Source organism: Cynocephalus volans, chromosome 4, assembly GCF_027409185.1.
Source record: "Cynocephalus volans isolate mCynVol1 chromosome 4, mCynVol1.pri, whole genome shotgun sequence".
NCBI classification, from domain to species: Eukaryota; Metazoa; Chordata; class Mammalia; order Dermoptera; family Cynocephalidae; genus Cynocephalus; species Cynocephalus volans.
Window position 1 is genome coordinate 133,869,396 of NC_084463.1, and position 16,749 is coordinate 133,886,144.

General features: G+C 43.0%; 1 protein-coding gene across 2 annotated transcripts in view; it reads right to left on the reverse strand.

The window, feature by feature from the left end:
* The window catches only part of SLC1A2 (solute carrier family 1 member 2), a 70,234-nt gene that overhangs the window by 42,353 nt on the left and 11,132 nt on the right, over positions 1-16,749 (reverse strand). Inside the window, exons 2-5 of one of the 2 annotated variants that reach the window (XM_063093258.1) lie at positions 6,679-6,700; positions 5,262-5,401; positions 3,266-3,418; positions 1,206-1,456 (exon numbers count right to left, since the gene is read on the reverse strand). In XM_063093258.1, coding sequence (XP_062949328.1) covers positions 1,206-1,456; positions 3,266-3,418; positions 5,262-5,391 — 534 coding nt within the window. In that variant the 5' untranslated portion in view covers positions 5,392-5,401; positions 6,679-6,700. Of the gene's footprint in view, positions 1-1,205; positions 1,457-3,265; positions 3,419-5,261; positions 5,402-6,323; positions 6,341-6,678; positions 6,701-16,749 lie in introns of those variants that run through there. The other variant, XM_063093257.1, reaches the window with a different exon arrangement.

Here is a 16,749-nt window from a genome sequence, read left to right on the forward strand (position 1 = left end):
ATTCATCTTTCTAAGCAGGCTGGCTGAGAGCCAAGCACATTATCCAGAGGGAGCTTCAGTAAGCACCCCTTTCTCCAGCCTACTTCTATTTGCCCCCCCATCCAACTGCCTCTGCCTGGAATGGTTTCCCTCAATATGGGTCCATGCTATGAGTGCCACCAAAATGGCATTTGAAATTAGAGAACTGATCCCAACCCAAAGTAATCTGGGCTCAGCAGTGGTTGGCCACTGCATATCAAGGGCAGCTAGAAATATAGACTTTTCCTCTAAGCTCCCAGTTTCCCAATTTCATTCTTCTGTGATTCCCTGGAAATGTTGGAAGGAGAATTCTTGGTTATAGCTTACTTCCTACCTGAGCTAGTGGGAACTGAGGTGTGTTTTAACCTAAGCTGGTCTTGGGGTTAGACAACAGGCTATTGAGTGATGCCCAGGCAGCTAATTCAGTGGTTCCACTCAGCAGAATCATCTTTTTCTAAAACTCACAAGTTTCAAAAATTATATATACCTATACGCAGTCGGTAGGAGAACACCTTGCTACAAACTTTTGTAGGGCCATTTTGCATCATTCAGCAAATTCAAAATATAAAACTCTTTGTCAGGACAATTTCACTTCTAGGAATTTATCTTTTAGAAATACTATGCAATCATGAAAAAGGAGAGTAAAATTGACAGAGAGAGAGAAAGAGAGAGAAAACTCTAAAATACTGCTAAATGAAAAACAAGGTGCAACATGGTATGTACAATGCAGTGTGGCTTGGGCTGAATTTCTTTAAAGATTATGCACCCATACACATGCATATGTGGCAAAGAGAATATATGGGAGGACACAAAATTTTTAGCACAAATAGCTCTAGGGTAGGGGGGTCAGGCTTCTATTTTTTATTTATGTGTTTCTGTACTATTTAAACTTTTCTCAAACCTCGTGTATTACTTCCTCAGTTTAAAAAATACCCACATCTACATGGGAGATTCTCATTCTATAGGGCATTTGTATTTTTCAAAAGCACCACACATGATTTTGCTATCACACCAAGATTGAGAACCACTGGGTCCTCAAGACGGTTGTGGGCAAAGCAGATAAAAGTGTGGCTGCAGACGACTCAAAGACAGGAACAAAAAGGAAAGAAAGAGACAAAAGAAAAAAAAAGGAGAAGGAAGATCTCAGAGCAAAAAGACAATAAGCAGGGGAGAGAACACCAGGTTACCTGTTGAAAACAAGCTTGCACGAGGTTTTCAGGGAAGAGATTTCGAATGAGGTCCAAGAAGGCATCCAGGCTGGACACCTCATCAGTCTTCTTCCCAGGCCCCAGCTGCTTCTTGAGTTTGGGATTCCCTGGGTGGATGGCCAGGACCAGGATGACTCCCAGCACAGCAGCAATGATGGTTGTGGACATGTAATACACCATGGCTCTTGTGCCTAGGCGGCCACTGGCTTTAGCATCCAGGCCAGACAACCCTGGATTGAAAAGAAATCCAGAGGGATTAATTCTATCATGTTTTTGTTAATGACCCATCTCTGCATACATATTATTCAAATGCATTAACAACTAACTAAACCTCCTACTACTGCATATGTGGTCAATCCCACAGTGTACAATTTCATCTTCCAATGACATTTTCAAGATTCTAGAGAACTAGGGAGAGTTGGAGATTATCTGGTTCAGGGTTTACAGTCAGTGACAACTTTTTTGCCAGTCTGCAATAGTGAGTTAAAATAAAGTTGATTTTATTCCATTTTCAATTCTGAGATAATGTCCTTTTCACTTTTTATGGTCTTAAGGTATCGTTTCTTTTATAAAGTGATGGTGCTGGTCATGCACGTTTTTTTATTTGTTTACTTATTTATTTTTGATGTCCTCACTTGGGAAAATAAAAAGCTGAAAGCCTATGTCCCGCTCACCATGTCTTTTGAATGCATCACTAGTAACTGAAATGCAGAGTCTGACAACAGTGACTCGGCACAGCCCCCTCATTCCTTCAAGGTGAAGGATGATGAAGATCCGCATCTCCCAAGCCTCGCACGGACATGAGAGGACACGTGTGTAAAGCACCCGCCAGTGGTGGGTGCTTCGTCTATACCGCGAGAGGTTAGAGGAAATTCCAAGCAAGTCACAAAAACTCCAGCCTCCATTGGGGTTTTTTCCACTTGTTTCTTCAAGTTGCCCACTTCCTGGTTTCAGTTTCTGCTGTTGCAGAGAGATGAAACCCCTTTCTGGGGACAAGTCCTCTTCACCATAGGGAAGGAAGCCTTTGTTGTGAACACTCTGGGTAAAGCTGATCCTCGTATGACCTACTTCTCTTTACAACCTAAAGTCTAATTCCAGCCGATGGAGGTTCAGTTTTCTTACCAGGTTGGCCAACGTATGATCTGTTAAACAGGCACGAAGAACATTTTATCCGGCTAGGAGAGGAGCATTGAAGTTTTGCATAGTTTCATTGAATCTATGGCTGAATGATTAGACCCCACTTAGCCCTTGGGTGCCCAATCCTGAGTCCCAGTGTTTCCAGGAGCTGGGCTGACTGGTCAACCATCTATGAGACTGTAGAACAAGTTGACGTAGATCTGAATCTCTTCCTTCATGAGATAGTCCAGAGGGAAACTTCTCAAGGTCACCTAGCTTGTTGGCACCCAAAATACAGACCAAAACCCAGCTTCCTGCTTTTAAACTCAGAGCATACTGTCTAAATGATGCCAATTTATACCCCGTTTGAGCAATATTATTTGGTAAGGAAACTACCAGCATAAGTCCATGGAGAAGGAAAAAAAAATGTTTCAAACAAAATAATTAATTCTTTTAGCCAAAATTAAGTGAGCATGATGCCACACATTAAGGGTAACTTTGTTCTAAAAAAAAAAAAAAAACTCAGAGGGCTCTCATATCTAGCATTTCATTTATTTTTAATGCCCATTTCCCTCCATGTCCAATTCAATAGTAAAGACAGTTTCCTTTTCCATTTATTACCTTTACTAATTTCGGAGCAAAATACAATTTAGAAAGTTGTAAAGTATACATTTACCTGTCGCTGTGTTTCCTCTTCATCTTTTGTTGTTAGAGAGACAGATGGACTGACCAATAGATGGCAAGCATTTTTTTTTTCAGGGTTAATTATTTGCATGTTAGAGACAGGAAAACCAAGGCTTGAAATAAAATGACTCAGACAATTACATTACCTCACTCAACCAAATGGAGTTTCTATGGTCAGTCCAAAAGCCAGAGCAGGAGTTTGACCCACATTAGCTAAGCACCAGGGATGGTCGACTTACCTGTGATTAAACTGGAGATGATTAGAGGGAGGATGAGCATTTTCAGCATTCTCATGAGTATATCCCCTGGGAAGGCTATTAGCATAACCACGTCCGGGTGGATTGGAGACGCCAAGCGAAGGAGCCCTCCACACAGTGCCCCCAGGATGACACCTACAAGGAAGGGCAAAACCTAGATTTATTTTCTGCCCTTGTCAAATGAATATGTCTAGAGACTTACTTCAGTGACATTGATCTTTCTCATGCTTCTGTATTATTAGATGATGAATAACATTCAACAAAAATGACATTACACCAGGGAAGCTGATTTGGCTGACTAGCAAGAGACCTATCTGCAACTCCCCCTATTCTAAAGGCAGCACCAGGAGAGTTTAGGGGAGCTTTCTCAAGGATGTATGTATGGGAAGTAGGACATGCGACCTGACTCCAGCTTCTCTGAGGGTGTTGTTTACTTGCAGAGTCAGAGATTGTCAGTAGAAATACCCCACAGTGCCAGATATTGCTTCTTCTCCCAGCCCGGGCCTGGCCACATGGCATTGTGTTTAATGTGTGTCTTCCTTTTTTAACTGGAGGGCAGATAAAAGAAATAATTGATTGGCCAAACTAGTGGGATTCTTCTTTTTTCTTCCCATCTATTTTCTTTGGCTTTCAGTAATTTCCCTATGGCTCACTCTCAAGGTTTGTCCTTGACTTCTACGTCCTTTAACGTAGTCTTTAGATTGCAAATCCAATGGGAGCTCAACGAGGGGCTCTAAAAATATATAATTTGGGAGGAAAGAATTTAGGCAGAGATGTTGGCAGGAACCTTTCACTTTACAGATTCAAAGATCCCATAAGAAAAATTTTAGATCTCTGCAAACAGTGGCCAACATAATTGACCCTTGAGGAAACCACAAGTTAGATCATGGGGCCACTGGCTGTAAGGGAGGGAGGGGGTTCCAAGGTATGTGGGCTATGGTGATAATTCCAGGAATGTGGAGGGAGTAATGTTGCCAAAAGCCTGATTTTTTTTTCTTCTACAGGTGAAAATCATACTGTCCAACTTCTTCAAGTCCTATGATGAATGAGATCTGCTTACACGGAGGGTAGCCCTCAGAAAACCTGACCATGCCTGTGGTTTCCTGTTATTAAGTGAACTGAGCTGAGGCACGCTCCCAGTCCTGACGCTGGTCCACTGACATCCAAGATGACTGACTCAAAGGAGAGGCTATGGAATGGAGGGTGTGTATGCAGGTGTGTGCAGGTAGACAGGGTGGTGGTGGTGAGGAAGATAAGTTGTTTCTTCCCTCTCTGTGTAGCCTAAGTGAGAGCTGAAGAACAAGAGAGGGATTGACAAAGGAAACAGTGTGCTTATAGATACAAGAGCCTGCAACTTGCCCTGTTTTCTATAAACCCTGGTGGAAAACCTAAGACAGAGGTTTTATCAACAGTCCAAGAACAGCTGTAGCCTGGATGAGGTCTGACGCAGGGGTGGAAGATGTGTGAGAGGAAGGTGGAGCAGGTCGAGGCATTGGGGCGAGCCTTGTCCACACTGACCTAACTTGCTAATGTGCTCAATTAGTCCAAGTTAATGACATGTCTGGAGAAACTCACACCTTGGGAATCTTTTTAGTGGGGTTTTCTGGTCCTTTATCTTGATGCAGGTATTTCTCTAAGTGTGGTTCACTGACTACCTGCTTTGGAGTCATCATGAAGGTGTGCTAAGATGCAGATTCCAAGGCCTCATTTCAGACAGCCCAAAGCAAAGCCTCCATCAGTATGGCCTGGAAATCTGCATGCTAAAAACTCACAGGAAATTGATATGCATAAAATTTGAGAACAACTAGAATCCAAAGGAGGAGAACAAATGGCTAACACAGGTGTCAGGGAAGATTCTCTCATGAGGCAGCAATGCCTGGGTAACAGGTCTTACACGAGCACATGTGGCTGCCAGAAGCCAGAGCCAGGAGAGTCCCAGAGAAGAAGGCTTGGGGACAGGCCGGTGTCAGGCACCTACCTAACACTGTCAGCGTGAGCAGCAGATTACTCCCCAGCTTTTCACACAAGCGCAGGCCCAGATGCCGGTGCTTCGGCTCCTCCGAGGTGAGGTGACTGTCGTGCATCCGCACTTCCACCTGCTTGGGCATATTGTTGGCACTAAAACAGAAGTGGAGGCAGTGAGTAGAGATACTGGACACCTCTCCTACACAGTTTCAGGGGCTCAGGTAGTAGCAAGTTCTCCAGGCACAGCTGGAATCTGGTACCATTAGCAGGAAAATAAAAAAGAGAGTGATTCAGGGTATCCTGAATTCCAGCTCACCTACCAGCACGACAGCAGGATGTACTGAATGCCTACGTGCCACATGCTTTTATCCCCCATATCGTGGATCCTCATAGTAAAGGAAAAGAACACCACAAGAGGTGGTAGAGTTTCCCCAAGAGTTGCCTAGATGGGAACTCTGGGAGGGAAGTATCCCTGATCCATTTTACAGAGAATAATATAAGCCTTGCCTGGGGTTGTAAGGCTAAAAAAAAAAAAAAAAGGAGATACAAATCAAGATACGTCTGGCACTGAAAACTGAGCTCTTTCATTCTCATAACAACAGCAAAAAGGTGATTTTTTCGAGAGAATCACAGCCTGAGTTATGCCAAAATGTAAACGCCTCCAAGCTCAAGTTTTCCCCATCCTGGAAACATACAGGTCACAAATGCTGATAATCCAAGTTTTATATCCCTTTGGGAAAAGATGGTTTGTTCAGTTTTTTAAATTCAATCCACTGTGGTTTTTAAAAGGTCACTTGCATTATCAGGACTCTGCTAAGCTTCCCAAGAGCCAATACTACTGCGTCAAAGACATGTGGCTCCAGGAACCTTCATCTGTGGGTGCAGCCCAAGCCTTTTCCAGGTAAATCCCAGGTGAACCTAAGCCACCTTGGGAGTCTGTCCAGTGGAATCCTTGCTGGGGTGTTGGGTATCTTGCTCTTTTCCCAGCTTTGTTGTTTCCCAGGGCAATAAGATTCTAATTTTAAGCTTGGGAATTGACATAGGAGGCTATTTTTTTACTTTTACAACTTAGGACATTTTTGTAGCTGCCATGTACAATCATCATCATTTGATAAAAGAAAAAAGTGTGTTTAACACCTAGAAAGACAGGCTACTGTCTCTGAATAGATGACCATGCCTTCCAAGATATAGAAGTGTTACTTTTACCCAGATATTCTCACCACAGACTGGAGAAAGCTTCTTTTGGAACCGACACCAACCTGCAGACCAGTGGTTTAGAATCACTAGCTATAATGAGAATAGTGTGGCTTCTAGAATCTGAGAACTTTGGCTTCATATCCTGACTCCATCACTCACTAGATGTATGGTGTGTAGAAAGAAGAGCGGATATCTACCTCTGAAAGTCAAACAGAAGTATGCCGGCACAGTACCTGACATGGGGAGTTCCTTCCTCTGGGGAACATGAAGAAGAGACACGTAACACTCGTCAACTTCATGATGAGGATGACACGTTGCACTGCCACCCAGTTGGGCACCTACCCAGTTGTACTTCCATTCAGGGTATGGTCCCAACAAAAGTCACCTAGTGAGAGGACCTACCCAGGGGTCTACCAGTTGTACCGCCATTCCAACAAGACACCAAGAACTCAGTTTTCAGTCTCAGTCAAGACCAGGGACAACTAACACAGTGACTTACTTCCTCATCACAGGCTGCTCACTATATCTGCCACCAAAATGCTTTAAAGCTGGGAATAATATCGCATGGTCTGGTAGAATACTCAAGAAGAAAATATTAATCAAAATACAAAATTCTTGGTCTTCCCTCAATGACCTAGTTTTCCACTCATCTAGCTCATTTTCAGGGCAACCACTGACTTCCTGTGTGAGTGCTAGTGATCACTCAGACAGTCTACAGAAGAAAACAGGTCATGAGTGCTCACGGCACACGGACAAGGGCCTTTCTGATCAGTGAGGAGCAAACACCACCTCCTCCCCCGCCAAGTGAAACAGGAAAGTTCTTTTTACAACACAACAGGGGAAAATGATCAAAACAATCTTTTTAGCATGAATAGACCATATTTCTATGTTTGCATCGGGATCTGTTTGCATGTTTAAACATTTCTCCAGCCAGTAATTTGAAGCTCTACACCAGGAAATGGTGAAAAGAATGGAGATACAATGTGCTAGAAATGGTGAATATGTTCCCTCAGCCAGCCCTTGGCAAAACTCTACGATCCCTTTGAGATTGTTCATCTCCTTGCCTTCTGCTTCATTTCAATCCCTCCTGCCATTGAAATTAGAATCATTCACATGGTGGTATTCAAGTGAGACCAGTCAGTATTTAAAAAAGGCGAAAGATCTATACGATCTGAAGAGAAACCAGCGTCCAGTCAGTATTTATAGCAAACATTCTATCAAGACTCACATGACATAATGAAAGTGTCAGGCATCAAAACAGCCATGTCAAAGGGAAAACACACAAATATTAGATTAACCTACACATCCAGCCCAGAGATGTGGCTGAATGCCTGTTGCACACATTTCTTAGTTGTGCAAAATTGCTGCATGTTTAATGATTTTTTTTTAGGTTGTGACAAAATGTCCTTGAAGCCCTGAGTCAAAACAGCCACATCAAAGTGGCAGCATTGAAATATCATGAACCCACAAGTATTTACTGAGAGAATTCCTGGGACTTGCCCTCTTGGAATTAAACAGATGCTACAGACTCGTAAGCATTCCTGATGTTTTCATATAGAGAACAATTTTTAAAGTAAATCAGGGCCTGAGCTTGTGTCTGGAGACACAGAGAGTCCCTCACAAGCCCTTTGTTAAAGTTCTATACCTGTCTAACTAATCACTGCATCTCTCAGAACATAAAGAAAGCATGAAATGGAGAATATTATGGAATGTAGCATTATAGAATATTATGTAGTATAATATAGAGCCGCTTCTAAGTCTATATGCCTTCAGAAGAACAAATGTAACTTTTTTTAAATGAGTTCACACACACAGCCATATAAATGCTGGTTACTGAATGCATATGGTAATAGCAGCAATAACAGGGATGACTCACATTTATTGTCTCTATACACGTCAGACACTATGCTCAGTAGTGAGTAAGGTACGATTTACTCTTAAGGAGTCTTTACTAAAGAGGGAAACTGAACGTACGTTGTGCTGTAATTGTCTGCTCTGTGTGTGGGCCATGATAAAGCTCTGCACAGGACGCTATGGGGAATTGCAAGAACAATGCCTAACCCAGGTTTGGGGAAGAGAAAAGGATGTTCAAAAAGAACTCCCAGGAGGATCTTGGATCTTAAAGGATGGATTTAATCTAAATTTCTACATCCTCCACCCATCCACGAGCTCTAGGAGAGCAGGACTATGATCTTTAACACCTAGCTTTGAGTGTTCAATACATGTTTGCTAAAAGAAACTAAGAATTGAAAAGCAGCTCTAAAGGGCACCTTGCTTTCTCCTGGGAATGAGGCCCTTCTGCAGATAGTCTGAAAGCATAGCATACTACATCAGCAAGCCTCTTACATTTCCTGCATGTATTTTGCAAATCTCTATTGGGCACATATTACAGGCCCCATGCTGTTCCAGGGGCTAAAGATATTGCAATAAACAAAAAAGACAAAGCCTTTGCTCTCATGGAGTGCACACCTTAGTGGGAGAACAAATAAGTGGATACATATATTTCAAGTGGTGATATGGCTAGGAAGAGAGTATAGGAGATGGACAGCAGTGTGTGGGGAGGCCATGTGATTTTGTATCATGTGGCCAGGGAAGGCTTCTGTGAAAAGGGAACATTTGAACAGAAACCTGGGGGAAATGAGGGGTCTCCTTAAATTAGTTATGCAATTTGTGTAGTACTTAGCAAATAAATGGAATATACACAATTTGGAAATCTGTACAGCCACCCTAGAGCCCCCACCAGATGCAATCCCCTGTGTCCATGTGTTGGTTTTTACATGGGCACTGATTCAAATGAATGTCAGATAAGTGATGCTCGGCCTTATTTCCATCATGAACATGACGGAGTTTCAGTGACCATCCCAGCCCCCAGCAAGAGAAATGGTTCACAGGGAAGGGTGAGTTGGACACAGGCAGAAGGCTAGAGGTCACAACAGACTGGGTTTGCATCAATGAGCAGAAAGGGCAAGACCTGATCTAGGTAAGTCCACTGGACAAACGCAATAAGTCATTTCAAGTGTGTGCATATTCCCTTATTTAATACTCCCTTCCTGCATCCTATGTCTGTGCCAACAGAACAAAGCAGGAAAGAATTTGAAAGCCCAGGAGGAGCTAGAGTACAACAAATCCTAGGAGCCTAATGCTCTCCAACACTGTTGACCCCTTCTGCTTCTGCTTGAGAGCTTCCTGGATGGGGGACTCAGCAATGTAGTTCTCCAGTGCTGAAGGTTTCACTAAGCCAACTCAGCTAGATCTCTCAAACAGCCTCCACTGCCCAGCAAAGTAAGGCCATGTGCTGGGACAGCTGTGGGCATAATTAAAAACTTTAACAATGAGCCTATAATTTCCTTCATCCTTAGCCTCTCCACTGAATTATTTAAACAGCTGTTAATTGTGCAATCGCTGCCCTGTTCTTTCTCACACAAATCCACATGAGACCTATTTCAATGGCAAGCTCAGCTTATCATGCGAATCATCCTCTGTGACTCAAAAGGAACGTGTAATGAGGCTGATGCTAAGTCTTAAACTATTCTCAGAACCTGCTTTTCATTAGCATTCGATTTCCCTCACTCTGCCAAGAGCCTCTAATAATAGGCTCATAAGATGCCATGTTGGATTCAGATTTCCCACTGCACACTTCAGTGTCACCTTATCTGGCACCAAATTCTTTTTCCTCCCTCACTGATGTAATGAGGTGGCAACAGAACACTCCCCCAGGGAGCCTAAGGCACCTGGTATGCCTTTCCTGGAGGATGTGAGGTCTGCAATGGGCATCACCCATCCATCCCTCTGTTGCCCAAGTCTAACCTCCCACGCTTCAGGACCTGGGGAGGAACAGGGGACACAAAGACATCCAGAAATTGCCCTAATGGGAGATACTAAGGGCAGACCCTCAAGATCAAAAATACTACTTTTTGAAGGGGCTTTCCCCTGAGATGACTGGTATGTTTGAATAAGAATGCCGGAAATGCCAGTGGTGTTAGCTCAGAGTACTGAGCACTATAAGGTAGTGATTACAGCCATGATTGTCTCCCATCCAGGATTTCCCCAGTTCCCTAAAGAATGCCACCCTTGCGGTCAAAGGGCCTGGAACTCTAAGACAGCCTGGAATTTCCAGCAGCGTGAAAGTCCCTCCACCCTTGCTAGATCCCATAAGACCTGGCTGGCTTAACCATGTCAAGGATGCTGATTGACCAAGAAGTCAGTTTCTCTCTGACAGCTACCGTGTCCTCACTGATCCCGTGAAAGAAACTTAGAGAGTCACAACCTCCAAAGTCCCTTTCAATCCCTTCTTCTGTTCATTTTTGGCCACTGTGTCCATTTGTTAGATAACAAAAACACTTTCTGGAAAGGTCCTTCCAGTTAGCCACTCCAGGCTTCACAAACGATATGTCTTTTCTATAGCGTCTTCCTGAACACCTGAGGGTCTGGCTAAAGAATACCGTTTACAGGATCCCAAACAGTGACAGGATCGGACCTGGTGGGCCAAACTTTGGCCCATTTTTAATTTTTAGGTCCTAGTCTCTTAATCTGTAATAACATAAGAGGGTTGGATTGGAAATTCTTTATGTTCTAAAATTCTGTGATCATCTAATTCTCCAGATGGGGAAAAAAACATTAATATCACTCAGTTCCAGAGATATGGCTTCCATTTTAGTTACCCAGGACTAGATAAGCTTAGAGTTTACTGTGAGACAAATCTTTTCATAGACCGAGAGGGGACAGCCCAGTAGCCGCATCATGGCCCTCACAGGAAAATTCAGAAGGGTGACTTAGAGAGAAGGGACAAACCAACAATGACCATAACAACAACTGTTTTTTTTACCTCTCCTATCTCTGCTACAAAAGCATGTTTTTCTAATGCCATTAAAGCTGGGTTGGGATCAAATTCAGGACACAGTTTAGATGTGGGCATCTTCTTAATCCCCATCCACCCTTGATCAATTCTGAGTCTAGATTTCTAAGATGGGTAGGTCAATGCGATGGGAACATAGTTAAACAGATGACTTGGCATTGGGGCCAGCCAATTGCCAAACTTACCACTAAATCACTGAGAGACCTCCTCTATGAGTCACGGTCAACCCCTGTGGAATTGGTGAGGTGCCATGCACAGAAGCATTCAAGATGAGAAATTGAGAGTAACGAGTCTTCTTTCCATATCTTTTCCCAGGTCAAGGGGCCTAAACCAGCTAATGACACGAATGTAAGTATAGAGCCAGCTGGGCCTTTGGGTACTGCCTTGGATTGAATGCCCCCCCCCCCACCAAAACTTAATCCCCACTATAACTATTGAGGGTGGGAAATCCTATTATGGTAATTGAAAGGCAGGGCCTTGAAGAGGTGATTAAATTATGAGGACTGTACCCTCTTGAATGGATTGATCCATTCTTGAAATAATGGGAGTGGTTCTGGTGGCTTTAAGAGGAGAGTGAATGAGGAGGTTAGTTCTCTCTCTCTGCTCCACCATTCTGTCATGGGAGACCCCTGTGTCACTGTCACCACCAACAAGGCTCTAATCAGATGTGATCCTTGGACTTTGGACTTCTCAGCCTCCAAAACTGTAAGCAATAAATATTGTTTCCTTATAAATTACTCAGTTTCAGATATTTTGTTATAAGCAACAAAAACAGACTAACACAGGTATCTTCACACAACAGCAAAGAAGGAGTAGAAGACAAAATTCTGAAAGGATGAATAAAAATAGCACGCATTTTGCCCAGAAACAGAAGTTAAAACAACAGCTCTACTAATTAGCAGACTCCAGAAGGTAACTCACTGGAATGTAATTACATTATTACATGGCCATCAGATTCTTGGTTAAGATTTCCTTTTACAGCTGTGGCTGGGACAAGACAGCTAATCTCTTGGACAATATCACCCAACTCCCTGGGTCGTTAGAGAGCTCCAATGAGATAATAATTATGAAAGCACCAACAGAGTATTTGTTGTACAGTAGATACTCAATTTTAGTTTCCTTTCTTTGTCTTCAGTGTCTAAAATGGTGCAAAATAACCATTAAGGCGGTTTGCTTACAGTTGAGTTTTAGTAAACCTCATTGGCAATAAATTGGTACTTGTGCTTTTTACAAAGAGAAAATCTCAGAGGAGCCAGCGTGGGTGGGGTCCTGGGAAGTTCCCAGTGCTATCATCCCCCTGATGGTGAATGACTAAACAACTTCTCAAAGAATATTCGAGCATGACTTTAAGTATAAAACCTCTGGACTTCTGTGAAATCCCCTCCAGGGTCGAGACATAAGCCAGGCTTAACTAAACAGATTTGCCCATTTCCAGAAAGGTGTACCACCCCAAAGAGTGGACAGGAATAGTGAGCCTCCAGGGCCTAGTGAGAAACTGGGGTGGGGTGTTTGATCATCCCAAACTGGGAACCTCTTCTAAAAATAAAGATTATGCCCTGGCCCAGGAACACGCTGGCCAGCCCAGTCCCCAAGGGCACATCAGTTCTGAAGTAATTGTAATCTGCCTCTGGTTCATGGAACAACGTAAAAATACATTTGAGAACTTCACACAACTCCAACACTCTAGGGGGGACTCATGCAGTGTGCACTTGGGTTTCAAGTCACAGAGAACTTGGCCCCATTTCCAGATGAATAAGGCAATCTGCATATCGATATCCAGTTATCCCAGCACCACTTGCTGAATTGGCAGTCCCTTCCCCAGAGAATAGGCTTGGTGCCTTTGTCAAAGATCAGATGGCAGTAAGTGTGTGGGTTGATTTCTGGATTCTCTATTCTATTCCATTGGTCAGTGTGTCTGTTTTTATGCCAGTACCATACTGTTTTGGTTATTATAGCTTTGTAGTATAGCTTAAAGTCAGGTAGTGTTATGCCTCCAGCTTTATTTTTTTTGCTGAGCATTGCTTTGGCTATTCGTGGTCTTTTATTGTTCCATATAAATGTCTGAATAAGTCAACTCAAAATGGATTAAGGATTTAAATATACACCCTGAGACAATAAAACTTCTTAAAGAAAACATAGGAGAAACACTTCAGGAAATAGGACTGGGCACAGACTTCATGAATACGACCCCAAAAGCACGGGCAACCAAAGGAAAAATAAACAAATGGGATTATATCAAACTAAAAAGCTTCTGCACAGCAAAAGAAACAATTAAAAGAGTTAAAAGACAACCAACAGAGTGGGAGAAAATATTTGCAAAATATACATCCAACAAAGGATTAATATCCAGAATATATAAGGAACTCAAACAACTTTACAAGAAGAAAACAAGCAACCCAATTAAAAAATGGGCAAAAGAGCTAAGTAGGCATTTCTCTAAGGAAGATATCCAAATGGCCAACAGACATATGAAAAAATGCTCAACATCACTCAGCATCCGGGAAATGCAAATCAAAACCACATTGAGATACCATCTAACCCCAGTTAGGATGGCTAAAATCCAAAAGACTATGAACGATAAATGCTGGCGAGGCTGCGGAGAAAAAGGAACTCTCATACATTGAGATACCATCTAACCCCAGTTAGGATGGCTAAAATCCAAAAGACTATGAACGATAAATGCTGGCGAGGCTGCGGAGAAAAAGGAACTCTCATACATTGTTGGTGGGACTGCAAAATGGTGCAGCCTCTATGGAAAATGGTATGGAGGTTCCTTAAACAATTGCAAATAGATCTACCATACGACCCAGCCATCCCACTGTTGGGAATATACCCAGAGGAATGGAAATCATCAAGTCGAAGGTATACCTGTTCCCCAATGTTCATCGCAGCACTCTTTACAATAGCCAAGAGTTGGAACCAGCCCAAATGCCCATCATCAGATGAGTGGATACGGAAAATGTGGTACATCTACACAATGGAATACTACTCAGCTATAAAAACGAATGAAATACTGCCATTTGCAACAACATGGATGGACCTTGAGAGAATTATATTAAGTGAAACAAGTCAGGCACAGAAAGAGAAATACCACATGTTCTCACTTATTGGAGGGAGCTAAAAATTAATATATAAATTCACACACACACATACACACACACACACACACAAACCGGGGGGGGGGGGGGGAGAAGATATAACAACCACAATTATTTGAAGTTGATACAACAAGCAAACAGAAAGGACATTGTTGGGGGGGAGGGGGGGAGGGAGAAGGGAGGGAGGTTTTGGTGATGGGGAGCAATAATCAGCTACAATGTATATCGACAAAATAAAATTTAAAAAAATAAAATTAAATAAAATTTTAAAAAATAAGGCAATCTGGCCTTAAAGCAAACTCTCTCTTCTGGCTGCAATGTCCTCCCCACCCTACCGTCTAACCTAGCCTGCTTATATTAACTTCTACGCCTCCTTCAAAACAACTCAGCAAGACTTCCCTCAGGAAGCCTTTGTTGACTTCCCAGTGTGCTTTTTAGATGCTTCCTCTGCAGTTTACCATCTCACCTGTGCTCCCAAGGCATTTCTCACAGTTTACTTACCTGTTTCCCCAACTGGAACGTAACCTCTGAGTGCAAGACTATCTTATTTGACTCTGTCTCCCCGACATCTAGCATGGTTCCTGGCATATAGTAGATGCTCAATTATTGCATGTTGAATGAATGAATGAACAATTAGATAGAAATTATGTTCTAGTCACAGGTTCTGTGTGACACTTCATTCAAGGGGGTAGTGATCTGGAAGCCTAAGAAGTCTGAGGAGAGAAACAAGAGCAGGAAGATCAGAAATGGTATAAAGTGGGGAACTCCCATCTTGCAAGAAACAGGGAACACCTGCATTGGAAATGCCAGTGGGTAGCAGGAAGGGCTGGTCAGCACCACAGCATGGCTGGCTCTTCTCTGCTGGTGGCTTTGACCCAGCTTTCCTGCCCAAGGCATGGCAGCCACAGAGCTCCCAGCACCGTTGGGGGAAGATGGAGGCATGAACCAGTCTAGGCTCAGCCAACAAGGCCTTTGGGGGAAACTGATAAGGACACAGGACGATGCTCTGGTCCTAAAGGATCTCTTAGGACACAACTGCCAAGGATTAACATCTCTAAATCTGGACTTTCCAAAATATGGCCCATCTACCAGAGAGTGTGAGCACTCACCCCTTTCCAGGAGTCAATGGAATTCTGACTTTGAGGAGCACTCTTGGGTAACACAGCTCCAGATTTGGCCCTTGGGCCTGGGAGGTTCTTCTTCTGGCCCCTGGAGCTTCCCAAGCTGAGCCTTCCCAGTCAGTCTCCCAGACAGGGGAATGGCTAGAGTACTGACTAAGAAGTGGCTTAATCAACTGCAGCGCCTTCATGCACCAGACAGAAACTGGAGGAGGCATACAGTAACTGTGACTTTCTGGGTATTTTGCTCACACCTTAGAGTTGCTTTTTTTCAGTGAACTCTTCTCCCTTCCTCAAGTAGAGCAGTCTGTCTTTATATCTTGTCTTTCCTTTCTAGACTGAGCAGCCAACCACACCATGCAATATCAGTCCCAAGCAAGATGGCAAGTGGCCATCAGGACCATGCAAATGGTGAGATTTCCCATGGTCGGCATTCCGAATGCCACACTACGATTTTGGGAGATGATGCTTAAGGGCTTCGTCAAAGTTTCCCCAGGGGCCTTCAAAGTCACTGTTTCTAGCTTCCAGAGGCCAGAAATTCCTCCTTGACATATCTGTCCCTTTGCATCCCAACAGGGAACCCAGATTTAAGCCAGAAACCCATGGAGAAAACAACTCATTCACAAACACCCCAGTGTGAAGAAGATTCTCAATCCCTCCCTGAAAATAGGACTTTCTGGGGAACCCCTTGCAATGGATCTTGGCCAGAACCACATTCAGATGCAAAAACAAAACAAAACAAAACCAAAAAAAAAAAAAAAAAAAAAACAGAGAGGTCAAAATACCTGATAAACTTTGCCTACTGCAGGGTCAGTCCTGAAGTCAACTGTGTTTAAAACTCTGAGGCCTCAACAAGGCTTCTGGAATGCTAGTGATTTTCTTTTTCTTTCTAATCCAGATGCTAGTTTCACATGTGTGTTCAATTTGTGAAAACTGATCAAACTGTTCACACATAAGATTTGTGTGCTTTTTATATGAGTGCTATACTTGAGAAAAAAGTTTAAAAATAGGCAGGCAAACTAAATTACAGTGTTAAAAGTAAATATATGTGATGTATCTATCTTTGGACCCCAAATGGCTGATTCCATATTGGCGGGTTTGCCAGCAGAAGAACAGGTACTAATTTTGCCCAAAGAACACCTTATACTTGAAGAACACGTAAATGTCTCTCTCAGATGAAACAAAAAAAGTGGGGCTTTAGAGTAGTCCTGGTTACAAAAGAATGACCTCAGT